The sequence below is a fragment of the Abramis brama genome, assembly GCF_963993115.1.
Source record: "Abramis brama genome assembly, chromosome: 8".
Classification (NCBI taxonomy): domain Eukaryota; kingdom Metazoa; phylum Chordata; class Actinopteri; order Cypriniformes; family Leuciscidae; genus Abramis; species Abramis brama.
Window position 1 is genome coordinate 37931172 of NC_139970.1, and position 23691 is coordinate 37954862.

At 37.3% G+C, this 23691-nt stretch overlaps 1 protein-coding gene across 1 annotated transcript in view; it reads left to right on the forward strand.

The window, feature by feature from the left end:
• The window catches only part of ube2e3 (ubiquitin-conjugating enzyme E2E 3), a 42909-nt gene extending 25865 nt beyond the window's left edge, over positions 1–17044 (forward strand). The window contains exons 4-6 of the mRNA XM_084123196.1: positions 7243–7375; positions 13483–13630; positions 16246–17044. Coding sequence (XP_083979322.1) covers positions 7243–7375; positions 13483–13630; positions 16246–16343 — 379 coding nt within the window. The 3' untranslated portion in view covers positions 16344–17044. The remainder of the gene's footprint in view (positions 1–7242; positions 7376–13482; positions 13631–16245) is intronic.
• Positions 17045–23691: the final 6647 nt, after the last annotated feature.

The following is a 23691-nucleotide window of genomic DNA, read 5'->3' on the forward strand; positions in this document are numbered from 1 at the left end:
TCATCATAATTACATGTCTGACCATGACTTTATTCCAATTGTCAGATAAATAACAGAGTGGGACCCTGGCAGGCAGTTGATTATAGTTGTGTATGCCAGCAGGAGAAGAGGAACGGGGGGTTGATAGCTGAAAGAGAAAGTATAAAGCCCAGCCCCAGAGGTTAGTGCATTAATTGTGGCCAATTTTAAAATCAGCATCAGGTCATTGACTCCGCGCGAGAAAATTACCTGACATTTCTGTGTGTGTGTTCGCTGGGAAATGTAATGTTGAGTGGCGTGTGATTTATTGCAGCATGCAAAGCGAGTATGGTTTTATTAATATTTTGTTTTAATTGCTGACATATTCCTCTGTGCCCTGCTGTGAAGTGTGAGAACATACATTTGAATGGTTGCTTCCAAATTTATAATGGATCTATGTAAATTTATGACTATGAAGAGGATTTTTGATGTTGCTGTTTTATGGAATGATTGATATTGGAGCTATGGCGTAGTGGTTCACACATGCATGGATATTGGATATGGATATTGGACTGTGATGCTGATGCGGGTGACTTGGGTTTAAGCCCAGCTTGCCTATTTTGTCAATTGCTGATATTACTAATTAATAATCATGATGAATATATCTCCGGTGAGCTCTTAAAACAGGTTCTGTTGTATAGCACCGTGAGAAGTGATTGGGAGGATGTGCGGACTCCAGACGTTGCGTTAACCGAATATTTTCCATCGTTGACTGAATTTTTATTAGCAGTGATGAAAAAATCTGAAGGCCATCCGTCATTTTGACAGATTACACTGAGTGTATTAACTTGTAATTCCCAATCCCACTCGTGTCCAGTTGGTGGCGAGTGCGGTCCAGTGTGGCAGCAGAGCACAGGTTCAGCCTTCAGAACAAAATTAAACGACTGCCATGAGAAGTGGGCTGATTTCGCAATCACCCCCTACACCCTCAATCACTATTCCCTACGTTAGTCCACTAATACAGTTCACTTAAAGGAGTGAATGAAAACGAGTGAGCGAATTCGGACAGCTGTTGAGCGTACATCAGTTGTACACTCGTTATTGTGTGGTGCAATGTGTGATTGAATGAGTGCACTCAATAACGTCGGCCGTCCCCTAAAATAATGCCCTATTTGAAGGTGTAGGGGTGATTTCAGATTCAGCCGTGGTCTTTCCGAGGCAAAGATCAAAATCAGAAACAAACATTCGTCTGCTTTGTTTGGTGTTGAACATGAAAAGTGACGCACAGTCTGTTCATCTGTTCTCTTAGTAATCTAGCCTATATGCTTGTCCTGTAAGTCCATGTTTAAAAATTTAAATGTGAATGAAAACAAAGCTATTAAATGTCTTATCATTAAAATATGAAAATTAAAATGATAGGTAAAAATAGATTATGACTGCTTTAAGAAAATGACAGACGATGCAAAATTCTAATGCAACCTCTGGTGTGGATACACTGTTTCTGACTTTTAGCACTCATGTCACATCTTACTTGGATATATGTTCAGATATTTGTTTAAATTACTTATTAAATCCCTTTTCAGTGTATTTTTCCTCCCTGTAACTACAGCAACAGATTTGGGAATCAAGCCTTATTCCAAGGTTTTTATTCCAAACCCGGATGAATGTCTGTGAATATCTGTGTATTTACTAAAGATACACTTAGTAAGTTTTGACAATAGTATTTATAAAATAAATCAATAAAACCGTATCATATTTTTTGTTTAAATGTTGTTATGCTATAAATTGGTAAAAGACTGTAAGGGGTCGTTCGCACAGTACGAGTTTGTTCATTTCATTGTACTGCTTTTCCATTGTTTATGGACCCTCTAAGGAATTGGAACCGTTCAATTCCTTACAATCCCCATCCAATTTAATTTACATTTTACATGTGTGCATTTGGCAGACGCTTCTATCCAAATCGACTTGCATTGCATTCAAGGTACACATTTTGTCAGTCCTTGCTTTCCCCGGGAATCTTACCCATGACCGGGTTAGCGTTGTTAGCGCCATACTCTAGTCTACAGGAAGGCTTTTTTTTGTACAGGAAATTACCATAATTACCTTTTAAAATTGACTCTAAGGTTCATAAACCATTAACTTTTGTATTTTCAGAGGCGTCGGTGGATGGGAGATTAACCGTGATAGACATGCCAAACTGTGGGAGGCGAACAGTACTATTTCACTATTAGTGAAACCTTTGGTTTCTTTGTGTGTACAGAGGCAGGAGTTTCTCAGGTAGACTTTTGATATAAATGAATACAAGACCACCGTGCAGAATTATGACTCCATTCTCCAGTACTTCGCCTGCCCTCGCCTTTCTCTCTGGGTAATCTGAAATGATGGAGATTGATAAATGGTATATGTTTGCACTTAGGTTTACTTAATTAGTTTCTCAGGACTATCTTCTGTGTAATCCGCTACACCTGGAGCTCTTCATAGACAAGCTGATAAATTGGTGAGCCAGCAGGCTTCGATTCCCCAGCCACAGCGGTATCTTAATATCATAAAGTCTTGATCCTTTCAAGAGTGTGTAAGAATCTGAACGGAAGCTTGTTTTGTTAAATGGTTGGAGTTTGCTCTGAAGCGTTAAAGGATAACAAGTCCTTGCTTGGTCGTTAAAGCAGTCTCTGCAGAGTGAAATGTGTGCTACAGGAAGTGGGCGAACTGCAAACACATTTGAGGTGATTATAGTGTGTGTGCGCCTCTAGGGAGTGCTGGATTACACAATACCCGAGCCCAGAGCCAATCGCAGCGGTGACAGAGCTGCCTTCCATAGGGTCGCTGGATTATCGAGGTCGCCCCTGTTTGTGAGCAGGATTACTGCCTGAAATTCAGCGCTAACATACTTACCAGGTTATATAACATCAACACAGGGTATTTGTTGTAATTGCATCATAAATGTGGTTATGGAACGCAGGCGTTCCTCCTTGTACCTGCTTCAGGTTTACCTGAAACCCCTACAAAAAACTTTTGAGTCAGTGCCAATCTGTTGAAGAGAGAAATTTCCACACAATTGACTTGAGTGTTTGGGGTTTTATTGAGCCTCTAAGGGGACATGGGGAATGATGGGGAAAAAATTATGAAATCGGAAGAAAAATTATTCAATGCTTTTGTGTTCTCTCATAGAAGATATGCGTTTCCTTGAGAAACTTTGCGTTCGCTTCCAGAAGCACTGATATATCGGTTTTCCTCCCACAAAAGTTTACATCAATTTTTTTTTTTGTTTCACTGAGAACTCAAAAGTTGAGTGAACGCAAAAGTTTCTTGGGGGAATATTTTTCTCCAATCTCATTTTTTAACCATTAACATGTCCCATTAAGGGCTCCTTAGGGTTGCACCCAGACCAGGGTTGTTGTTTAAAAAAAAAAAAAAATAGTTTTGACCTTTATTTTAGGTATTTAAAAGGTATTTTTCACTCTGTCATTGTTATTTTTTTATATTTTATATTTTTTTAGTTTCTGGAGAATTTTCTATTTTTGTTTTATTAGTGTAGATTTATAACATATTATGTAACAAATTTGTTGCCTTTATATTTTAGTTATTTGAAGTCATGAAACTGTATTTTAGTTTAATTTGAAATAAACCAGTGTAACTGGGGAAAAAACAGTTAATAAAAATGTTTCCATTTAGTGTTTTAATTTAGTTTTCATTGCAGCTCAGGTATATTGAAGACTAAGAGTTCAGTTCAGTACGGTTCAGAATGTGTTTACCATCCTCATTAATAACTAATCTTAATCATATTTAGCACTCTAAAATAGAATTTATGATATATTCTGCTGCTTTGTGAACGTAGCCTATATCATTTTACTCTGTATAATTTCTGTGTAGTTTTGATCCTTTTAACTTGCCTTCTCCTGTATGAATCTCTTGTATTTTCTGGAGACCATGTGGAGGTGATTGTGTTTCCGAGAAGCATGTGTCAGCCTTGGCCTCAACAAACAGGATTGTCCACTTGATTGCCAAGAATTCATTAGAGTCTAGAGGACTCGTTCGGCTATTAACAGTGGCTTTTTCCAATCATTTGCCACTGTTATGTTCTTGTTAAGAGTTTGCTAAATCTGTTACGAGTGGCTCTTCAATGTCAACATAATTGCTTCAAATCTTCACAGTCCAGCAACAAGAGGGCAGGCAGACACTTTACCATAGATGTTGATGCATAGAGCCACATTAGCAGCAGCTGCTCATTACTGCGATACGTCTGTGCATCCACCATATTGAAGAGGTCATGATCAGCTTGTTAACAAATGAAAGTGAATTGACAGATGCGGCAGCTTTCCCAAGATTTTCACAAGATTTGGTTTGTCATCCATGTCAGACAATTTTGCATATTGCGGATTAGTAAAACAACATGTATTAGTATTTACGAGTGTTACAACCTGGGAATGATGCTGTGTTCAGGGGTGATCTAAACAGGCCCACCTATCTCTCTCTCATATAAATCATTGGAAAGTTTGCCACGGAAAACCCCTTAACTGTTAAAAGGATAAGATATCGCAGCGGACATTCAAACTGATTTTTTGATTAGGACTAATCTGAAGGAAAATGCTATATCTACTGTAAATGCAGGTATACTCTCTTACTCTATCTCTCACAATACTCTACAAGCTTCAATGAACAATGTCAATGAGAACAAACATTTGTTTATCTTGCTAAGAGTGGTTGCTAGGGGTTTCGTGTAGTGATACATAGAACCGTTGGGTGAAGTGGTCATAGCCGTGTTTTAACGTGAATAAAACAGCTATTGACCAATCAGAATCAAGGATTGGAACTAACTGTTTATATATATATATATATATATATATATATATATATATACATATACATACATATACATTACTGAACCCAAACATTTAAACCTTTGAGTATATTATGTTTATGCTTTTTTCAACTTAAAAAAACCCCCTCGTCTTTAGGCATCTTTACTCTCTGCATAAGAAATGCTTCTGTTTGGGGTTGGATGGACTTAAAACTGGGTTTTTTAAGACAGCTTGTCAACTATAGAGTTCAGGCAACTCACCGACTAATCGATTATGAAATGAAGTAGTTTTTCACATCCTTATGGTGAGATTGCACATTTCCTTTCATCTGAATTTAGTTGCTCTGCGGTAATGCTGAAAACCCCTGACAGGACCGGGGCAAAGCGTTACGCTGGCATGAAGCTCACCTCGCTTTTACTAAACACCCTGCTGAAGGCCTGTCAGATTGATGTTTAGAGGCGTTAAAAAGATTTTTCTATCTCTCTCATTTTTTTTTTACGGTTATATGATTCACTTTGATATGATCTAAATCCTCTCTAAATGTCATGTGTTGATTTTATGGCGATAAGCGATGGCCAAAGTCAACCCGCATGTGTTTGTGCAGTTAAATGATCTATGTAGCAGGTTGCTTTTGCTTAATTTGCCATTTATTGCTCTATGCTGTATTCAATGTGTTTTTTCACCCTCGCTGCAGTGCGAGAGAGTCCCGAATAATTTATCAGGCTCAAAGAATTAGGCTACATGGCGCCAATGAATTGTTCTGTTACTCTTCACGCCGTCCGTTCCTATTATCTTTCCGCTTTGCTGTAATCCCGCTTATTCTTGGCCCTCCACTTTATGCAGAGTTGGGTTTGACAGCCGTCCAGTGTGTGTGTAGGCTGGTGACTTGCTGGCAGAGACGAGCGTTTCATCACATGCTAATTGAGCAATAGATGCCGGGGATAAGTGCCTGCTACATTCACCTGTCTCCTCCATTAGAGGCAGGTCTCTCCAGCAGACCATCACTCTGAGTAGCCATATTTGTGTGGTTGTCCCTTTATCTCAGTCTGACCTCAATCTGACTGTCCTTCTCTATGACCTGTGTTGCAGATATTTGGCTTGTTCTTTAGGCACCACATAATTTGCTCCGATTTTAGGTAATTTCAAAACAATCCCTGATGCGTTTTCAGTCTAAAGATTCTGCCGTACTAACATAGTTCTGCTCTGACCTGTCAATACAGTATATAATCAAAAGCACCATGGAATCAAAATTGACAATACTTGTGAGGGCAGGACAACCTGTCAATCACATGAGATCACCGGAAAAGCATTCCACAACCATCCAATCAATTCCCCATTGATAAAATCAAGTCCCGCGACTCCCGTCCTAAATTATTATTTTTTTTTCTTGTTCAAGGCCATTTTACTCTGATACACGTCACGATAGGGAAGAAAATACTAACGCATCTTCAGTTTCATGACTATTTTAATAGCTGTTACGTTGTTTTTATAAATTGAATTAACCTGCCATTTTATTTCATTAATATTGTTCAATGCCACATCTGAATGACCCTGAGGGCCCTATCTTGCACCCAGCGCAATTGACTTTGTACACCGACGCATGTATCATTCCTATTTTGCACCCGACGCACAGCGGACTTTTCCCTCCACAGACGCACGTCGGGTAAATTAGGGAATGAACTTGCGCTCCCGGGGGGGGGCGATTCAGCGAAAAGAGGAGGCGTGTTCCTGCGCAAACCTTCCCTGGTGCCATTTTGCAGTTTCAGAAAACAATTCCGTCACAGACCAGGAAAAACTAAAGTCTAAAGTCAGTGGCGCATTATTCAGATGCTATTTTAAGGGCGCATACTTGGCCATAATGTAGCCTGTGCACAACACGCATACACTTTGCTTCTGTCATCTACACAGACGCAGGCAGCAGTTCCAAATTTTGTAAACCATACATAATTACAAGGAAAAATATTACCACACAAGGGAAATCATTGGGGTGTCCATGAAGATGTGAAAAAATAGGCATAAATCTAGCTTACACATTTACCCAAATTATTATACGCCTGTTGAGATCCGCCCACAAAGTTACTTGCGTTTCGCTTTTGATACTTGCGTTTCAGATCGTTAAAATAGGGCCCTAAATGTGTCATTGTCAATCAGTGCACGTCTTGTTTTCTTTGTCTGTGACCAAGAATAATCACCTTTCAAGTGATACATTGTGCTGCGATTGTTGTCCATCTGTACATATATTCATGCCACCTCTATGCTGCATTAAAAAGTGTGTTGTGGTGTCATGCATGTAATACTAGAGTCTGTTAATAACATGTTATAATTTATTATTATCCGTTTGGATGTTGGTAGAATTTGGAACTGACATAAGGGATGAATCTGTCAATCGCCAGAGCTGTATTCTCAAAATGGTCAAATATCGGACGATATTTTACTCTGGATGTATGATTCTAACTCATATTGGTCTGTGTTTGTGTTTTTTCAGTGCGGGACCCAAGGGCGACAATATCTATGAATGGAGATCCACCATCTTGGGCCCTCCAGGTTCAGTCTATGAGGGGGGCGTGTTCTTTCTGGATATCACCTTCTCTTCCGATTACCCCTTCAAGCCACCAAAGGTACAGTCTGGAAGCATCTCTTCCTTTTTATTCACTATTTTTAGGTATTAAAGTTGAATTAAGCGATTTCTGAGAATTGTTTTTGAATACTGTTAATGTTTGAAATCAACCCAAACAAACACACCCATCTCTTCATTGCTTCGCCCCAAAACAAACACACAGTGCAAAAATGCATGTCTTTTTATCATAGCAGCAGCGAAGCAAAATAAAGCTTTGTGAAAAATAAAGCAAAGATGACAAACGAACATCAAGAAAGAACAAAAAACAAACATACAGTACACAAGTATTTACAAGCAAGAGTTGGTTGTTAGTCGCCCAGCAGCACACACTCAAAACCAGAAACAACGTAATCTCTGTATCTGTTTTTTTTAGGCCTTCTGTCTCTCCAGCGCTGGAAAGCTTTTCTAATATTAACACGGGTCCTAAAGCTCTTGCCTGATCTTTTTCCAATGATATTTCCAGTGATCTACACTTTCCACTTTCAACAGCGTTTTTCAGAAATCGCTTACTGCACCTTTAAAAGGGGGGATTCTCAATCCTGCTCTAATAGATCTACCTTCATGTTTTTGAGCTAACTTGATAATGACAGGCAAGTGTACCAGGGCAGAGGTTAGGCTCTGTTTCAAAAGCTAGTGAGCTGCCATGCTGTCTAGTGTGTAGTGCCTACATATGGCTGCTGCTTTCTAAGGGAGATTCCTGACTGAAATGGAACTTCATAAGTGTATTATATGTGAAATACTTGCCAAAACACGGCGTTTTAGAAGGCAGCATAATCATGGTTTTAGAACCTGCATAGGCAGCTCATTAGGCTTCACAACAAGCTCTCAATCTAAATGCAAAATCAAATGGATTGGAATGTATTTGGAAGCACTTCAAAGTGAATACTTCAGATTTGTTCTTGAATATGGGGCAGAACTTAAAACAGCTGTATCAGCCATTTGATACTGTTCCTGAGCTTATAAATTCATGAATCAAAGTGGAGTCCCATGACGTTTCTAACATATATGAATACATGTCAGTTACAATGATCAGTTAAGCATTATATAATTTAATAATATTCGATGTGGTCCTCAGTTATTATCAATTATTTTTGGTGCTCAGTTATTAATAATGTTGAAAACCCTTTTTGCTGCTTAATATTTTTGTGGAAACTGTATTATATTTTTTAGTTTAATAGAAATGGAAAGTTAAATGAACAGCATTTATTTGAAATGGAAATCTTTTGTAACATTTATAAATGTATTTACGGTCACTTTTCATCAATTTAATGTGTCCTTGCTGAATAAAAGTATTTCATCAAAAAGAAAATCCTAATTATTCCAAACTTTGGACCAGTAGTGTAATTTGCAGTGGAAAAAGCAATTAAACTATTATAGTAAAATACGAAATAGATGCATTTTCACAAGTAGACACCTAACTGCGTGTGCTATTATTAGCCTATAGTCGGTCACAAAAGAGCAGTGGCCTTTAATTAAGATTTATTAGGTCTACCAAGGACACTCTGTAACCGATCATTCAGAACAGGTATTGACCTCTGTTAAAAATGCCTCAAGGATAAATGTGATGCTGAACGATTGTGTTTGTCTGCTATTTTGTGTGCTGGATGGCTGCACATACTCCTTCAGAGCACCGGCTATTTCCAGCGTAAAGTAACTAGCGCGATGCCGCAATGTGAATGTGGTTTAGGAAAGCTGGTTAAAGGCAGGGTAGGTAGGAATGGTCTAAAAAACTTCTTTTTCAAATTTGTTTAAACTTTATGTACATATCAATACATAATTAAAATGTAAGTACTCTGAAAAAGAAAGTATAAAAATCGAGTGTCTGTAGACCTCTCAGGACTGTTTTAAAGACAGTTCATTATTTCCATTCACTCCACCCCCTCCCTTCTGGGCTCCTTCCAAAGCCACGCCCCCAAAACACATGAACGCGCGACTCCAACCGCTGAGCTGAAGACGCATTATTTACCTGAGACAAGCAGAGAGGAAGGAGCACAGTGCATGTAGTGACATCATGTCAGAATCACATGTAATAAAAAAATCTAACGCTAATTGCTTATGAAAATAAACAAATAAGATGTATTTTAGTACTCACTATCAAGCTAGCATATTGATATTGGTAAATTTAAAATATATATTTTTTGATTCGCTAACGAGCTAGTTATATAAGCTAAAAACAGGTTGCATTGATACACTTTTTTACATTACCATCAGGTATATTGTGATGAAGATGAATTTCGTGTAAGATTCATAACATATATGGTGTTCTGCATGTAGGGGTGGGAGATATTGACAAAAATGAATATCTCGATATTTTTTTCCAATATCTAGATATCGATATTCAGGCGATATTTTTGCCATCCTTCAAAGAAATGTGAGCAAACTGGCAAAGAAGGTCCAGTTGGTCTTTTGACTTGCTGCATTTGACCTGTATTATTCTAGGCTATAGAAAAAAACAATAAAGGAGCTAACTAAACAGAATCTGTGGCAGCCCCTACTTTTTCCACTTACAAAAAAAAAAAAAAAAAAAAACACTTAACTAGGCACTTCTTGCAACAGTGATTATTAAATCAAACAACAATATTGTTGATGATCAATCAACATTTTCAAAACGGTATAAATCCATTCATTTTTCCCCCAAAACGCTATAAATCCTTTTTTTTTTCTTTTTTTTTTTCTAAATTTATGGTTTGTCTTTTTAAAAAAGTTTTTGTCTTTTATTTTTCGTGTTTGCATTTATGAGGAAAAAACAATATTACTTGACATTTCTCCATTATGGACGCCAGCGCTCTGAAAGCTGCACTAAGACTTTCAAACTTTAACAGAGACCTCAAAACAGAAAGCACAAAGCCTTTCTTTAAAACGAATTTCGTTTTGTATTAATTGTATCTTAATTTTAATATTTTTTTTTTTCATTAATTCATTAATATTTTCATTCCTGGATTAAATACATAAAGTAAATATAGGCTATCAATCACAACATAAGGTGCTTGAACTGGAGATTATATCATCGTGAACCGAACCGTAGCCTCGCCTCACAGGCCTAAAAAATGTGGAATATATTTACAGAAATCTGGTTCTAAACAAAACCATCCAAAACAAAATAAAACTATGTAGCCTAAATGTGCATTTCTCCGGTGCATGCGTTCACTAGCCTACTGCGAAGATCGCGAGTCAAATATCGTCAACTTCATCTTTGCAGCCGACACAGAAATTAATAAACAATTAAAATGTCTTATTGCAATATTTTACACATTCATAATCATTACTTTTGCTGGTTCTTTGAGGCAGCTTTTTAGGTTTATGGCGTTTTGGAAAAGAGCTCTTCACGTACAAACACCGTTTCACCAAGGCACAGCAGCCCTTCAGCACATAAGAACAAAAAGAGAAAAAGCACGGACTTACTCATTACGAAACTTTGATGTGGTTGAACAGCTGAAACAGTCACAAATTCCTCTGCAACTCAAACATTCTCAGTACGAGTTATGAAGGAAGAGAACAGCATTACAGTTTTCAGCGCGTCCTCCTTTGATTGCTGTGTTGTGACTGGAAAAGTGCGTGCAGGAGCACATGCGCAAAATGTAGGTTTGTAAAATGTCCTTTTGTAAAATAAAAATAATTTTAGGGCGAAGCAGAGGAGGTCGTGCAAGAGGCCGTGGCGTGCAACTAGGGTCCGAGGAAGTAGAGGCTGAGGACGGAGTGGTCGCTGGAAAGCTACGCCGATATTGACACGCGTTTTATTTCTTTGTTTATCCAAAGACTTTTTGTTCATTACCTTTTCTTGTACTGTCTTCTTTTTTTGCCTTGTTTGCCTTCACTAACTGCATGCCGGTAATGTGAATTTTGATTGCTCTTTCTCTGCCATTGTTTTGCTATTCCTAGGTTCCGTGCCTCTCGAATTCCTCAAATCAAACGTGCGCGCGCAAGTGGGCAGATCCCGTGGCAAAAGGGTGGTTGCCATGGTTGCGAGAGAGAGTGACAGTCGCCTAAGCCAATCCTTTGATTCGTCCCGAATCGAAATAATGAGCTGTGTTTAATACAGATTAAACGGTCTAGAGTCACTTGATTTTTATACTCTTTTTTTCAGAGTACTTACATTTTAATTATGTATTGATATATATAGAAAGTTTTAACAAATGTGGATCTTTTATTTTTATATAGTCCTACCTACCCTGCCTTTAACTCCTGCTCTGGCTATAAACGTGAAGTGTCAACCACGCCATCTCAGATTAATTAGCATCCGAATCTCCTTCCTCAGCATGTTTGTGAACTGAGTGGCTCTCCGCCTCAGTCTGGCCCTCATCTCAACCGTCAGTGTCATCTGTAAACAACAAGTTTATATAAAGCTCATGGGCTGGTGGGGGCTCTTTGTTCAGATCAAGACAATGCAAAGCTCTAATCCACTAATTATAAACAGGATTCATCCTCTGCGGTGGATGCTGGGCAGAGCCAGCGGCCCACACCCCCTCATTCTTTTGTCACCAGATGAAACGCAGGGTAACTTGGGGGCCGATCTCGCCTACGTTGGTTTAGGGTCTGTGCTCTGTGAAGTCGCTGCCTGCTCTCGCTCGCTGAGGGCTGTGGCTTGGTTTGTGGTCCACTAATCTGTGCTTTTGTGAATGAGTCTCTCTGTGTTTGGAAGCAGGGCGGAAAAGACAGAGAGACAGGCGTTTCTTCTTAAAAGTAGATCTAGAAATAAGAGTATCGATTAACTCGATCTGTAAAAGGCTCTAATGCATTGCCTTGTTTACAGAGCAGTTTGGTTGGGTCATTGTGTGTTTTTAAAATGAGCTATTTCTCTTTTAGCTTGTCTTGTTTTTTTATTTTATTTCTGTCTGTCTGTCTGTTTGAATCTCTAAAACCCCACATGACTGTCTACTTACACAGATAGCTGACTTTGTTGCTTAGCTAATTATGCTATTACCTAATAAGCATTAAAAGCTGATAATTCAATAAAGATCTGATCATGGCCAACTTTCAAACAGATTCAACCTTCAGCAAGTTTTCTAGCAGTCATATGTCTTTGAACTTAGAAAAAGAAGTTAACTATAACTATAGTAAATGTTTTATGTAAAACATTATACATTTATTTTTATATTAATATGATGCAAGTACATTTACATTCAACATTTCTGTTGACTTGTCAAGCATCTTGGATTAATATTTGTGCCTAAATGCGGCTCAGGAATGCTTCACGAAGGGATGACCAAAACAGTAAATATTATGTTATTTCAAGCTATGTTATTGTGTGGGATTTTTTTATTGTCTGTTTATGATATTAGTTTAGGATTTTTTTTTCAGGCGTTCAAGGTATTTCTCTGTATTGTTTGCCTAAATGTGACCATCCTAGAAGACAGCTGGCCAATTTCAGGAACAGTCTTTGCATTGGTTGTGTGCTTTAAAATGCTAGGCAGTTCACTAGGTTTTCTCTTCATAGGGGAGTGTCATGAACTCTCTCTTGTTTTGTTTCCCAGCGTTTTCCGTGAGGTCTGACACTGGCTGCCAGTGTCATGCTGGCTGTGTTTTCGACAGAGTCGGACTCCTAGATCACCGTGTTCATACAATACCCACATTGTGCCAGGCAGGCATGGTTATTTTGGTCGCTCTGTTTATGCTGCATCATGTGACGGACATCTTAGTATTTGCTGCAGGGGGCAGAGTGAGATGCAGTCAACAAACAAGAAGCACTCTTTATGTGCTAAGGGAACATACTAATGCATGACTCGGACTATCCCTTGACGCTTATCCGGCAGACACGGGCCGTCCCACAGTACTGCAGTCAGCGGTGTCCCGCTGGTCCTGTAAGCCAGGGCTATATAAGTCGCCAATACTCTAGATAAGGGCTACTGACACAGTTGGAAAGCTGGGTCAGGTTAAGCTTGCTTGGCTCTCGATGTCTCAATGGATCAATAGCTTTCAGGATTCAGCCCTGGCTCTGAGAGTGCTGTTAATGAGAATGAAAGCTGTGATCCAGCTCTCAAAAGCCCCCTATATAACAAGCCCTGTTAAAACGCATCCAGAGTATTAAAGCGTGGTTCTGGACTGGTGAGCTAACATAATCCCTTTTCAGATAGACTTGTTTTGTGACCGTGCCGGTTTCCTCCTGTGCAGGTCACGTTCCGTACGAGGATCTATCATTGCAACATCAACAGTCAGGGTGTGATCTGCCTGGACATCCTGAAGGATAACTGGAGCCCAGCTCTGACCATCTCGAAGGTCCTGCTTTCCATCTGTTCTCTGCTGACAGACTGCAATCCAGGTGAGTACCGCAACTCAAGGCTGACAAGAAAAATGTTCCAATAATTGGATAATAGGAGTGTTGTTCGGGCCATAACACCAAAAATGAAAATTCTGCCATCATTTACTCTGCCTTAGACCTGTATGGCTTTTGTCTGTGGAACACAAAAGAAGATATTTTGAAAAATTTCTCTGTGAATGGAAATAAATAAATATGTTGTTTGGACCCAAATAACTTTCAAAACATATTTTGTGCTCCACAGAAGATTGAAACAGGTTAGGAATGACATGAGCGTGAGGGAAGGATGATAGAATTGTAATTTTTTTGGGTCAGAATCTTTTTTGTTACAGACAAAAAAATAATGGTCAACCACACGAGGAAAACAGGCATAAGAAAAATAATCACATGGATTCCAAAGTCCAAAAAGTAAAAAAAAAAAAAACTTTGGAATTTATACCCCTATAAAAATAAACACTTAAACACAAGCAATATTTACAAAATAAATCAGCAACTCGAGCGCCAAATTAAATGATGAAAAAAACTCCCTACTCCCAAATCCTCCTCATTAGTTTAGTCTCCAATTAGTGTTTAAACCACAAGATTACCTCACCGAATTGGGAAAAGCTCCCTCACAAAACGCTCCATTTACATGTGAATCACTCACAACACAACTTTCCGATGCTTTATGAAATTCAATGAGGATAAAACATATTCCTCAAAAATAATAATCGTAAGCATCAAAAGTACAAAAAAAAAGGTGCCATTAAATGTAGCATTAGTGGCTAATTTTCAATGCCGAGCGGTGCTACAACAACCTTCCAACAGCACTCAACCGGGAATAACCCACACGCCCGGCAACAAAGGCTAGAGAGAGAGAGAGAGAGAGCGAGCAACACAATCACACTTCCTTAAATAACTTCCCTACCTGGTATATACACTAAATGACAGTCACAACGTTCACTCTCTAATTTTGTACCTCATTTAATGCATGATTGCATTACTCTGGTTCACTAGTAGGCCTCAGTCACTATGACATCTGGAAGACTACACCCACCAGATCATTTGATTAGATAATGAATTTGACCATGTGACATTTTTCAAATTCATTTACGCTTTTGATAGATTTACCGTATTTATTTGACTGAAGGCCCTGTGTGTCCAGTCCTGCTCATGGAGAAACACTGATTAGTCAGTTCAGCTGTGTTAAACAATGGTTAAGGTTAAACTCGGCAGGATATATTCCGCAATATATTTGCTTTTACACTGACAATGCCTCAAATGGGCAGAATCAGGAGCAAAGAGTGATCGAAAATACAGCATTGGCTAAAAGTTGAAAAATTGACTTCTTCCATTTATTCAAATATAATAAACTTTTTGATGATTTTGCAAGCATATTGCATAGTTGAGTCAGTTGTTTTATTTTTGATAACACAGTGAAACATGCCAAATTGTGCAGACATATTTTTTGGCCAAGCTGTCATACAAAGAAATTATGAACGCATGCAAAAATAAGAGAGAATCAACAAAATATGAATAACCGATTTAGTCAATGCATGTATTTTTTTCTCCTGTGAGCTTTTTTTTTTTTTGCTTAGAAAAATAAAACCTGTTGCTTTAGATTGCTTTTTTTTCAGATAATTTTGTCAGATAAATACCTTAACCTATATAAAATATTTTCCTCATATTTTGATTGTTTAATTGAACTTTTAAGATCATAAAAAACAAATGTCCCCTCTGGACATCACTTTTGGCTATTACTGTACATGGGCAAATAAAAAAAATATTGATTTAATTTGATTCCCGTTATGCCAGCAGAGAGTTTACCGTCGACTAACCCTAAATCAAATGAAAAATAATTGTTTGAATGGCAAAGTATCTCGACCTAAAAACATGTCCTACATTAATTGAAATAATGCTAAAATAAAATATAAATATTAGATGAAAAACTTGAACTCAAAAATACTTGACTCGTCAGAATGTTTTCTTGACAACTAACTGAAATAAAGTTTTTTGAAATACTGAAATAAAAATAAATTAAAGATAAATAAAAAGATAAAAAACAACAACAACAAAAGCACATTTTTTACAAAATTTAAACTAAATGGAAATGAAAATATAAAAATAAAGGCTAATTCAAAACATTAACTAATACTATAATAGTATATAAATAATACTAATATATCCCTGCCTACATTTTGTAAAGTGAATTGCTTGAATCTAGAAAAGATTGATCACATTAATCTATGAATGAATTAGAAGCTGATGACTAAACGTTATGCTTAATGTTGCATTTGTCTAGTCACGTTCATTTAAGGCCTTCGTTGTTGTGTTGCTTGAAGTAAGTGACCACCGACCTTTCGGAACAGGCCTACAGTTTGGAATCCTCTGCAAACTCAAACATCTCTGACATTGTTGTGTCAGCTGAGTCAGCACATGACAGATGTGACTGAAACCCACACAGCTCTTTCATTTACTCTCAAAGATGGCTCGCTTCCCACGACTCCCTCTCTGTGTCCTTCCCCAGCGCCTGTCTGCATCTTTCAGAAGACTGTGTTCTCGTTGACTCCTGGGCATAAGAACGTCTCACTTTTTTTTCCCTCTCTGTTCTACTCTCTTTTCCCCCTGTTGTCTCTCAGCGGATCCTCTGGTGGGAAGCATAGCTACTCAGTACCTGACCAACAGAGCAGAGCATGACAGGATAGCTCGACAGTGGACCAAGAGATACGCCACATAGACGACGGGTCGCCGACACCTAGACCCCGCTCACCCCCCCATCCACCCCACCCCCTTCTTCCCAGATTCCCTTTGTCCAACCCTCCTTCCCACACTCTTCTCCTCCGCCGCCCCAGTTTCCATCACCCGCAGGAGTGTAAAGATCCAGGAGAGGCAACTTTACAACGTGCAACAAATCTTTATAGCCTTTACAATACGGACTTCTGTGTAAATGTCATACTGATTCTACCCCGTGTTTTTACCCGATACGGACTGGGAGCGCAGACAGGACCCGCCAAGGTGTAAAGGCTGCCGGAGTAGAATTTTGTAGCTGTAGATTTAGTTCTGTTTAAAAGCCTACTTGCAAGTCTTGCTTCTTTGGGATATAAAAAAAAAATGTATTTTGTGATGTAATAAGGAAAATGTTCCTAAAGTCAACCAAATATTATGGTGCATTTTAGCCTAATTCATTATCTGTATGAAGTCAAAAAAATGACAAAAAAATGACAAAAAAAGAAAAAAAACAAGCTGTAGATTATTAGAAATGATGTCATTTATATGAGACCCACACTCATTTCCAGTTCTGTGGTACATGCTGTTGTGAATCTGTTATACCTTTGTCAGTTTGTAATGAAGCGATCTCATTGAACGTTTTGTAGCTCAGCTGAAATGAGCAACCACTGTAACATCCCCTCAAACACAATAAAAAAACTGTCCCCCGGGTCAAGTGTTTGTGTGTGTTCTGTTTACTCTGCTGCACCGCTTACACCGGTATTAAGATCCGATCAGCTCAAAAGTGATGCATGGACGCTTGTAAACAGGCCATAATTACTTTATTACTTAAATTCTTTATTATATTTTTTTGATTTTACCCTTTTTCCTTACATTTATGAATGCATTTTTAGGGCTTTTTTTTAAACCTCCTTTAAGGTTGCATAAAATAAAAGAGCAAAGGACTGACCAGGCATTTTATTCATGTTTTTTAAATATTAGGCATTTTCTGTTGTGTTCAGTGACATTTTGGTTAATTTTCACTTTTCGCTGGCAACTAATAATTTTTTAAAATCATTGATTGCATTAAAAAATTGTGTTTTCTGCATCTCATCGGGGGGCATGTTATTCCACAGTTTTATAATCATCACAATTTAAATTAAAAAGAGTTGTTTACACAGTTTTAAAACGTTATGACCCTACAAATCATTAAATTATATTAAAGATATAACATATCTATTTAATTATATATAATATAATTAAAGATGTAGGCAACATACCTACTGTAACAATGAAGTTCTTGCATACAGTTTGTATATTGCTTGCAAAACATTTCATCAGAATGTTTTTTTTTTTTTTTCAATGCCCATCAATGGAGAACCCAGCTTACATGATGTTCAGCCAAACCCTGAACTCTTTAGTTTCCACTATGACTGACACAAGCAGATGTCCATCAAAAACTTCCATTTTGAGAATACTTCCTGTTCATTTAGGGTCATATTAGTCCACAGCTGACTTGTAGAGTTGCTCACTCCACAAAACACGTGGGTATGACATTCATTAGCACTGTTATGTCATTTTTGGCATCCATGAAGGGGTCACTTGGTCTCTTGTGTACATCTCACATTCATATTGGCTCTGCCTTCTGGATGTTTCTGTAGTCAGAGTGAGATGAGTTTTTTTTTTTTAGGGTCGCTCCCAAAAGAACATTGGTCTCGACTCACTTTCTCTTTGGCTGTGAGTGAACTGAGATTCATTCTGACCTGTGTTGATAGTGTCAGATTTACACCCAGGAGGGCAGGGGAATGCGAACTGCTGCCTGTCCCAACTTGAATGTTTGCAGCCCCCTGGTGGCACCTTTCTTAATCACACTTAGCTGGGAGGTGATCGAGATCCATCCAGTCTCATGTAGGGATTGATTATTTTATTGTTTGTCAGTTATCAGTTAATCATCCGTTTTATGATGTGTGGTGATTTTTTTAAATTTTTTATTATTATTGTTTTGTGAGTCTCAGTGGAATATCTGAGGCTGTGTTGGAGTACTAGCTTTCTTACCTGAATACTACACAGTATAATACCTATATTATGCATTAATAACAACAATAAATGCACATGGCCTCGTGTTGCATGTGAGTGCAACACATGCACGCCATTTTTAGGTACATTTTATATACTGCAAATAGCAGAAAGTGTATATATTTGAAATAAATGCTATTCTTTAAAACCTCCTCATCAAAGAAAATATATATCATGGTTTCCACAAAAATATTGCACAGCATAATTAAGTCAAGTCAAGTCACCTTCATTTATATAGTGCTTTTAACTATATAGATTGTTTCAAAGCAGCTTTACGGTGATAGTAGGAAATTACAGTAACAGAGATTAACAGTTAACACACACACACACAAACACACATTGGACTGTATTCATGTTTCTTTTGATCTAAAAATCTTAGAATTTATACAAACACACAAGCTAAATATGAAGAGGTTAAATGATATGCATACATTTGTTATTATTATTTGTAAATATTATTTAATTAATTATTATTATTTACATTTATTTAACTTTATATACATTTAAACTTCTTTTTGCATTTTTGTCTTATATTTAATCATATTTATTCATTTTTAGTAGATGAGTTGGTTTGGATGGAGAGAAAAAAAAGTCAAAACGTGTTCAGCAGGGAATTCCTTTTTGGATTTTGATGACTATACTATTTTTCTAAAATATGTAAAATGGTAATTAATTGTTAACGAAGAACCTGTTGGAGACAGAACTGGGTCTTCATCACGTGGCCACATGAGGGAGACAAACCATGACGTAGGTTCCTCTCGCCGACGATGTTCTATATATTTAGTGCGGCTTTTATTTGAGTTTGCCTTTGATTATTTATTCATTTGATTGATCCCATCAGGGACCGGTCTCATCAAATGACCTGCGGCAGGTAGAACGTGAAATAGTGCATTAAGGAAAAGATTAGTTTCGTGTCCATGGTTGATGAGAGGGGTGGAATACTGATGAAGCACACACACACACTACAAAACCAGCGGTGTGTCAAACAGCCTCAGATTCAGTGAATAATGAGACGGGACGCTCTGCTGTGATCAGGGCGGAGAGGACAGACATGACCTCTGTTATGATTTATGTCTGTTAGAGTACAAAAGGAGATCTCACTCTAACCTCGCTTCATCCCTGCACAAATCCCCTTGGCCTTGAGGTGTTATGAATGAATGTGCTTTCTTTATCAGATATTTTCTATGTGGCATTATTAATGTTACTATATATGTGGGATGGCTTGCACGTGGATCCATTTGTGCTCAGATGTGTCCTATAGTTTAATCAAGTTTACCAAAGCAATAACCCACTCATGACTGTGTGTTATTGTGAAAGAAAACTCCTCCTTGGTAAAATCATTGTAACAGACAGTCACAAGTGGCTTATTGCTTTTTAAAAAGGCAGTAATAGAAAGAAGGATAATAAGACAACATTGTTAAATAGTTTAAAACTTATTGGCAACACTTTACGGTAATGTTCAGCTTGTTAACATTAATGCAGTGTCTACCATAAACTAACAATGAACCACTTTCTATAGCACTGATAATGGCAATTGATAAATATAGGGCTACTACTTGATGTTAATTCATTTTCATGATACATTAACTTATATGATGGCAATTTACAATAAGGCCTCATTTGTTAACAGTTGATGCATTACGTCAACTAACCATGAGCAATATTTTATAGCATTCATTATCTATGTTCATTTTAATTAATAAAAATGTTTGTCCACAGTGCTTTATCTAATGTTAACAGATATAACTTTTGATCTTAATGTGTTAGTAAATGTTGAGATTAACATTAAATAAGATTAATAAATGCTGTAGAAGTATTGTTCATTGAAAGTTCATGTTCTCTAATGTAGTTTTAACACATTTTAACAAATGAGACCTTATTGTAAAATGCTAGCACTTATACACACACACACACACATATATATAAACAACTTGAAGTTTAAATTGTATTAGTATAGAAATGAACATTAACCAATATTAATGCAGTAAACGTTATTTATTGTTCATATTTAATGCATTAACTATGGGATATTGTTGTATTATTATTAGGGGCTGTAACCCCTACTGTAATTGTTCATTTTATTATTGATCTTCCCAAATGGGAGACAATGGCAGCCCTATGAACTGTATGTAGGATGTAAATGTATGTATGTAAATGATGAAAATTGGCACACTTGTACTGATGGTAATTAGATAGTAATCTGGCCTACTTTGGGGTTTCTAGGAGCAACTCTGTATCAGCACCACCAGTTCAAAATGTCACTTTTCAAATGGTTATAACTTTTGAAACCTTTGTTCTAGAAAAAATTTAACTTAGTACACCTGGTTCCTCTCAACATGCTGATCACATTCAATATCCTACATTAAGACTCGGCCCATTAGAGTATACTGGCCATTTTGAAAAGTACAGTATTCTGTTTTTTCGCAAGCAAATTTTGTCAAATTCTTATGAAAATTGGCTCAGATGATCTTTGCACTGAGCCGCAAAGAAATGACTGAACAGAATTTTTTTTATTCCTCTTTGTTCAAAAGTTACAAAGTCATGAACTTAACAATATCGACTCAAAACGAAAATTGGAACGCTTCATTGGAACCATGATCTGAAGGAAGGGTCCATGCCAAATTTGGGAACAGTGCCACCAACAGGTCATAAGATCTGAAAAATTGCTATTTTTGCTCATAACTTTTGATTACTTTGTCAGAAATCACGATCTATGAATTCCTTGTGTCATGCCGAATCCGAGGATACCGATTTTGCCAGGATAAGACGAACCATCAGTCCGCTTGAATTGTCATGAATTGCAATATATTTTAAACAATTTGACATATCGGCACAGCATTAGTAGGGATCATCGAAAGCATGTTCTGAAGGTACTTGAGAAGTTTGAACACAGCACCACTTAGTGTTCCAGAGATATAAGGATTTTTGCAAAAACTTTTGAAAACATTGTCCAAATTTAGTTTTCTGTTGTTTCATTCCCTGGCTTATGCCAATTCTGACAATGTGTCATTCATCATATTCTATCAATGTGCCTGTCCGCCATATTGTAATAAACAGTTTTTCGCTGTTACTCCTACAATTTTTGTTCAGTTTTGTCCAAAATGTACTGATGATTTTTGGACCGATTTTTGATATTTGCTACAGTTCCTGAATAATAAGTCGATTGTGCCTGTGTTTTTTTTTGTCTTATGATAGTTAGTTTGGCATGCTAATTGGTTATCATGCTAACCATTTGCCAATCTTTCTAATGTGGCTCTTCAGCTATCAATTAACCATAATCCATCTTAGCATTAAGTTAGCTTACCATGCTAATCTGGTTAACATGCTAAGTAATGCTTTTGTGTGCTCATTCTCACACTGAAAGCTCTCCTCGGCAGCCTGCTGAATCAGCGTCAACTGAGTGGCTCGATCTGTAACACCACGTGCCACGAGCCCCGAACCATTCAGGTCGTGGGTTTGAATCCTGTGTGGCACATGCCCAGACCGCAAGAGGTACAGTGGCCAGCAGTGGTGCAAAAGTTGCTTCTGTTCCAGACATGGTGTCTTTCTGAGAATGATCTCATCTGAACTTATTAAACATGCAGTGCATTTATATACTACATCTTCATCTATATAGTTGAATCTCACTTGAACTATAGAGTGAAAAGATGTCTTCCCAGTGGTGCAATGAGATGACTGACAGGCACCTGACCCAGAGACTGTGGGGTCAAGTCCTGTGTGGCACAACTTTATAAAATTGTGTGTAATGTTGTGTAATTTCAGTTATTCAATTATTTCCTTCAACCTTATTGCAGAAGGCTATGCAAACAAATCTCATCTGCGCTGGTCATGAAAGTGTACCTTTGATACATTCTGTTCTTTTCCTTTTTGTTCTTGTAGCTCTGTATACGCTTGATGTGCGTAGCCCCGATAATCACTGCTTACAGCTATATTTATTATTATTATTATTATTATTATTATTAATGAATACAACTGGTTTAAACCGTTTATTCAAACATTTTATTATTAATAATTATTACTATTAATGATTATTTATTGTTGTTATACTATTTATTGTTAATATATCATTATTATTAATAATAATAATAAACTATATTAGTTGAATTAGTTTATCTTAATATTAATGGAGTATATTGATTTGAATTAAATAAAAATGTGTTATTGTTATTATTATTATTTATTGTTAAAATATTATTATTAATTTTAATTAACTACTTTCAGTGAAAAAACATTTATTATTATTATTATGAATTCATTTAATTAGTTAAAAAAGTATTTTATTATTGGTAATATTAATGATTATGAATTAAGTTATTGTTAATATTATTATTGTTGTTATTATTGCTGTTAATATTATTGTTATTATTATTAATATTAATGAATTATCCTGATTTTAAAAATGGATTATTATTATTATCATCATCAGAGTTAGCAGTTCTTCTACTAGTTCAAACATTCACTTGCAGTCACAAGTGTGCCTTTATCCCTGTTTTATGATGGCTCATCCAATCAAAGAACTATCTGTTTTATAATAAGGGTTAATGTCCTTTAAGCTGATTTTCTTAAGCTATCATTACATTCTCATAAGCAGTGTTCTGGCTATTAACCCCTCTTTTCCCGTGTTAGTTAATACCTTTGAGACAAAGGAATGGGGGTGGAGGCGTTCCGTCAGTGAGTTCAAGTGTGTATAGGCCTATGAACGCGAGCCGCAGCGATAGGGGCGTCACAGGCCTCTTGTGTGCGGGTACAAGTGGAGAGCACAAAGGCTTAATTGAGATGAAGTGAGCCGTGGATTAGTATGACTGCCCTCATCCTGACTGACAATAGAGGCGCTCTGACAGGGGCCCGTCGCCTGCCACTCTCCAGCCTCCTCTTTTGTTTTTCAAGGACCTGTGTGCTTGCCTCCTCCAAACCACACAGCATTTGTCCAGCACAACATTCTTAAGTGTTTTAACCGTCTCTAAATTAGGCTGTATGTGAGTGAGCGTGTTCATCAGATTCGGTTTGTTGGGTTTTAAGTAAGCAAATGGGGGGAAAACTCAATGTTCCTAAAGATTTGAAATCTAATTTTGTTTAGACAAATGCAATATCACGAGAGGAAAATGAGTGTTTATAGTTGGCCATCATAATTTGTATAGGGTAAACCAGGGCTGGTTGTCACACAGAAAATCATATTTCAGCTTTATTGAGTCAAAAGTCCAGTTGTCGTGCTTTGTATGACTGTTTTAAAACATTCAAAAACATTCAAAAAGAAGTTTCTTATGATCAGCAAGACTGCATTTATTTGATTAAAATACAATAAA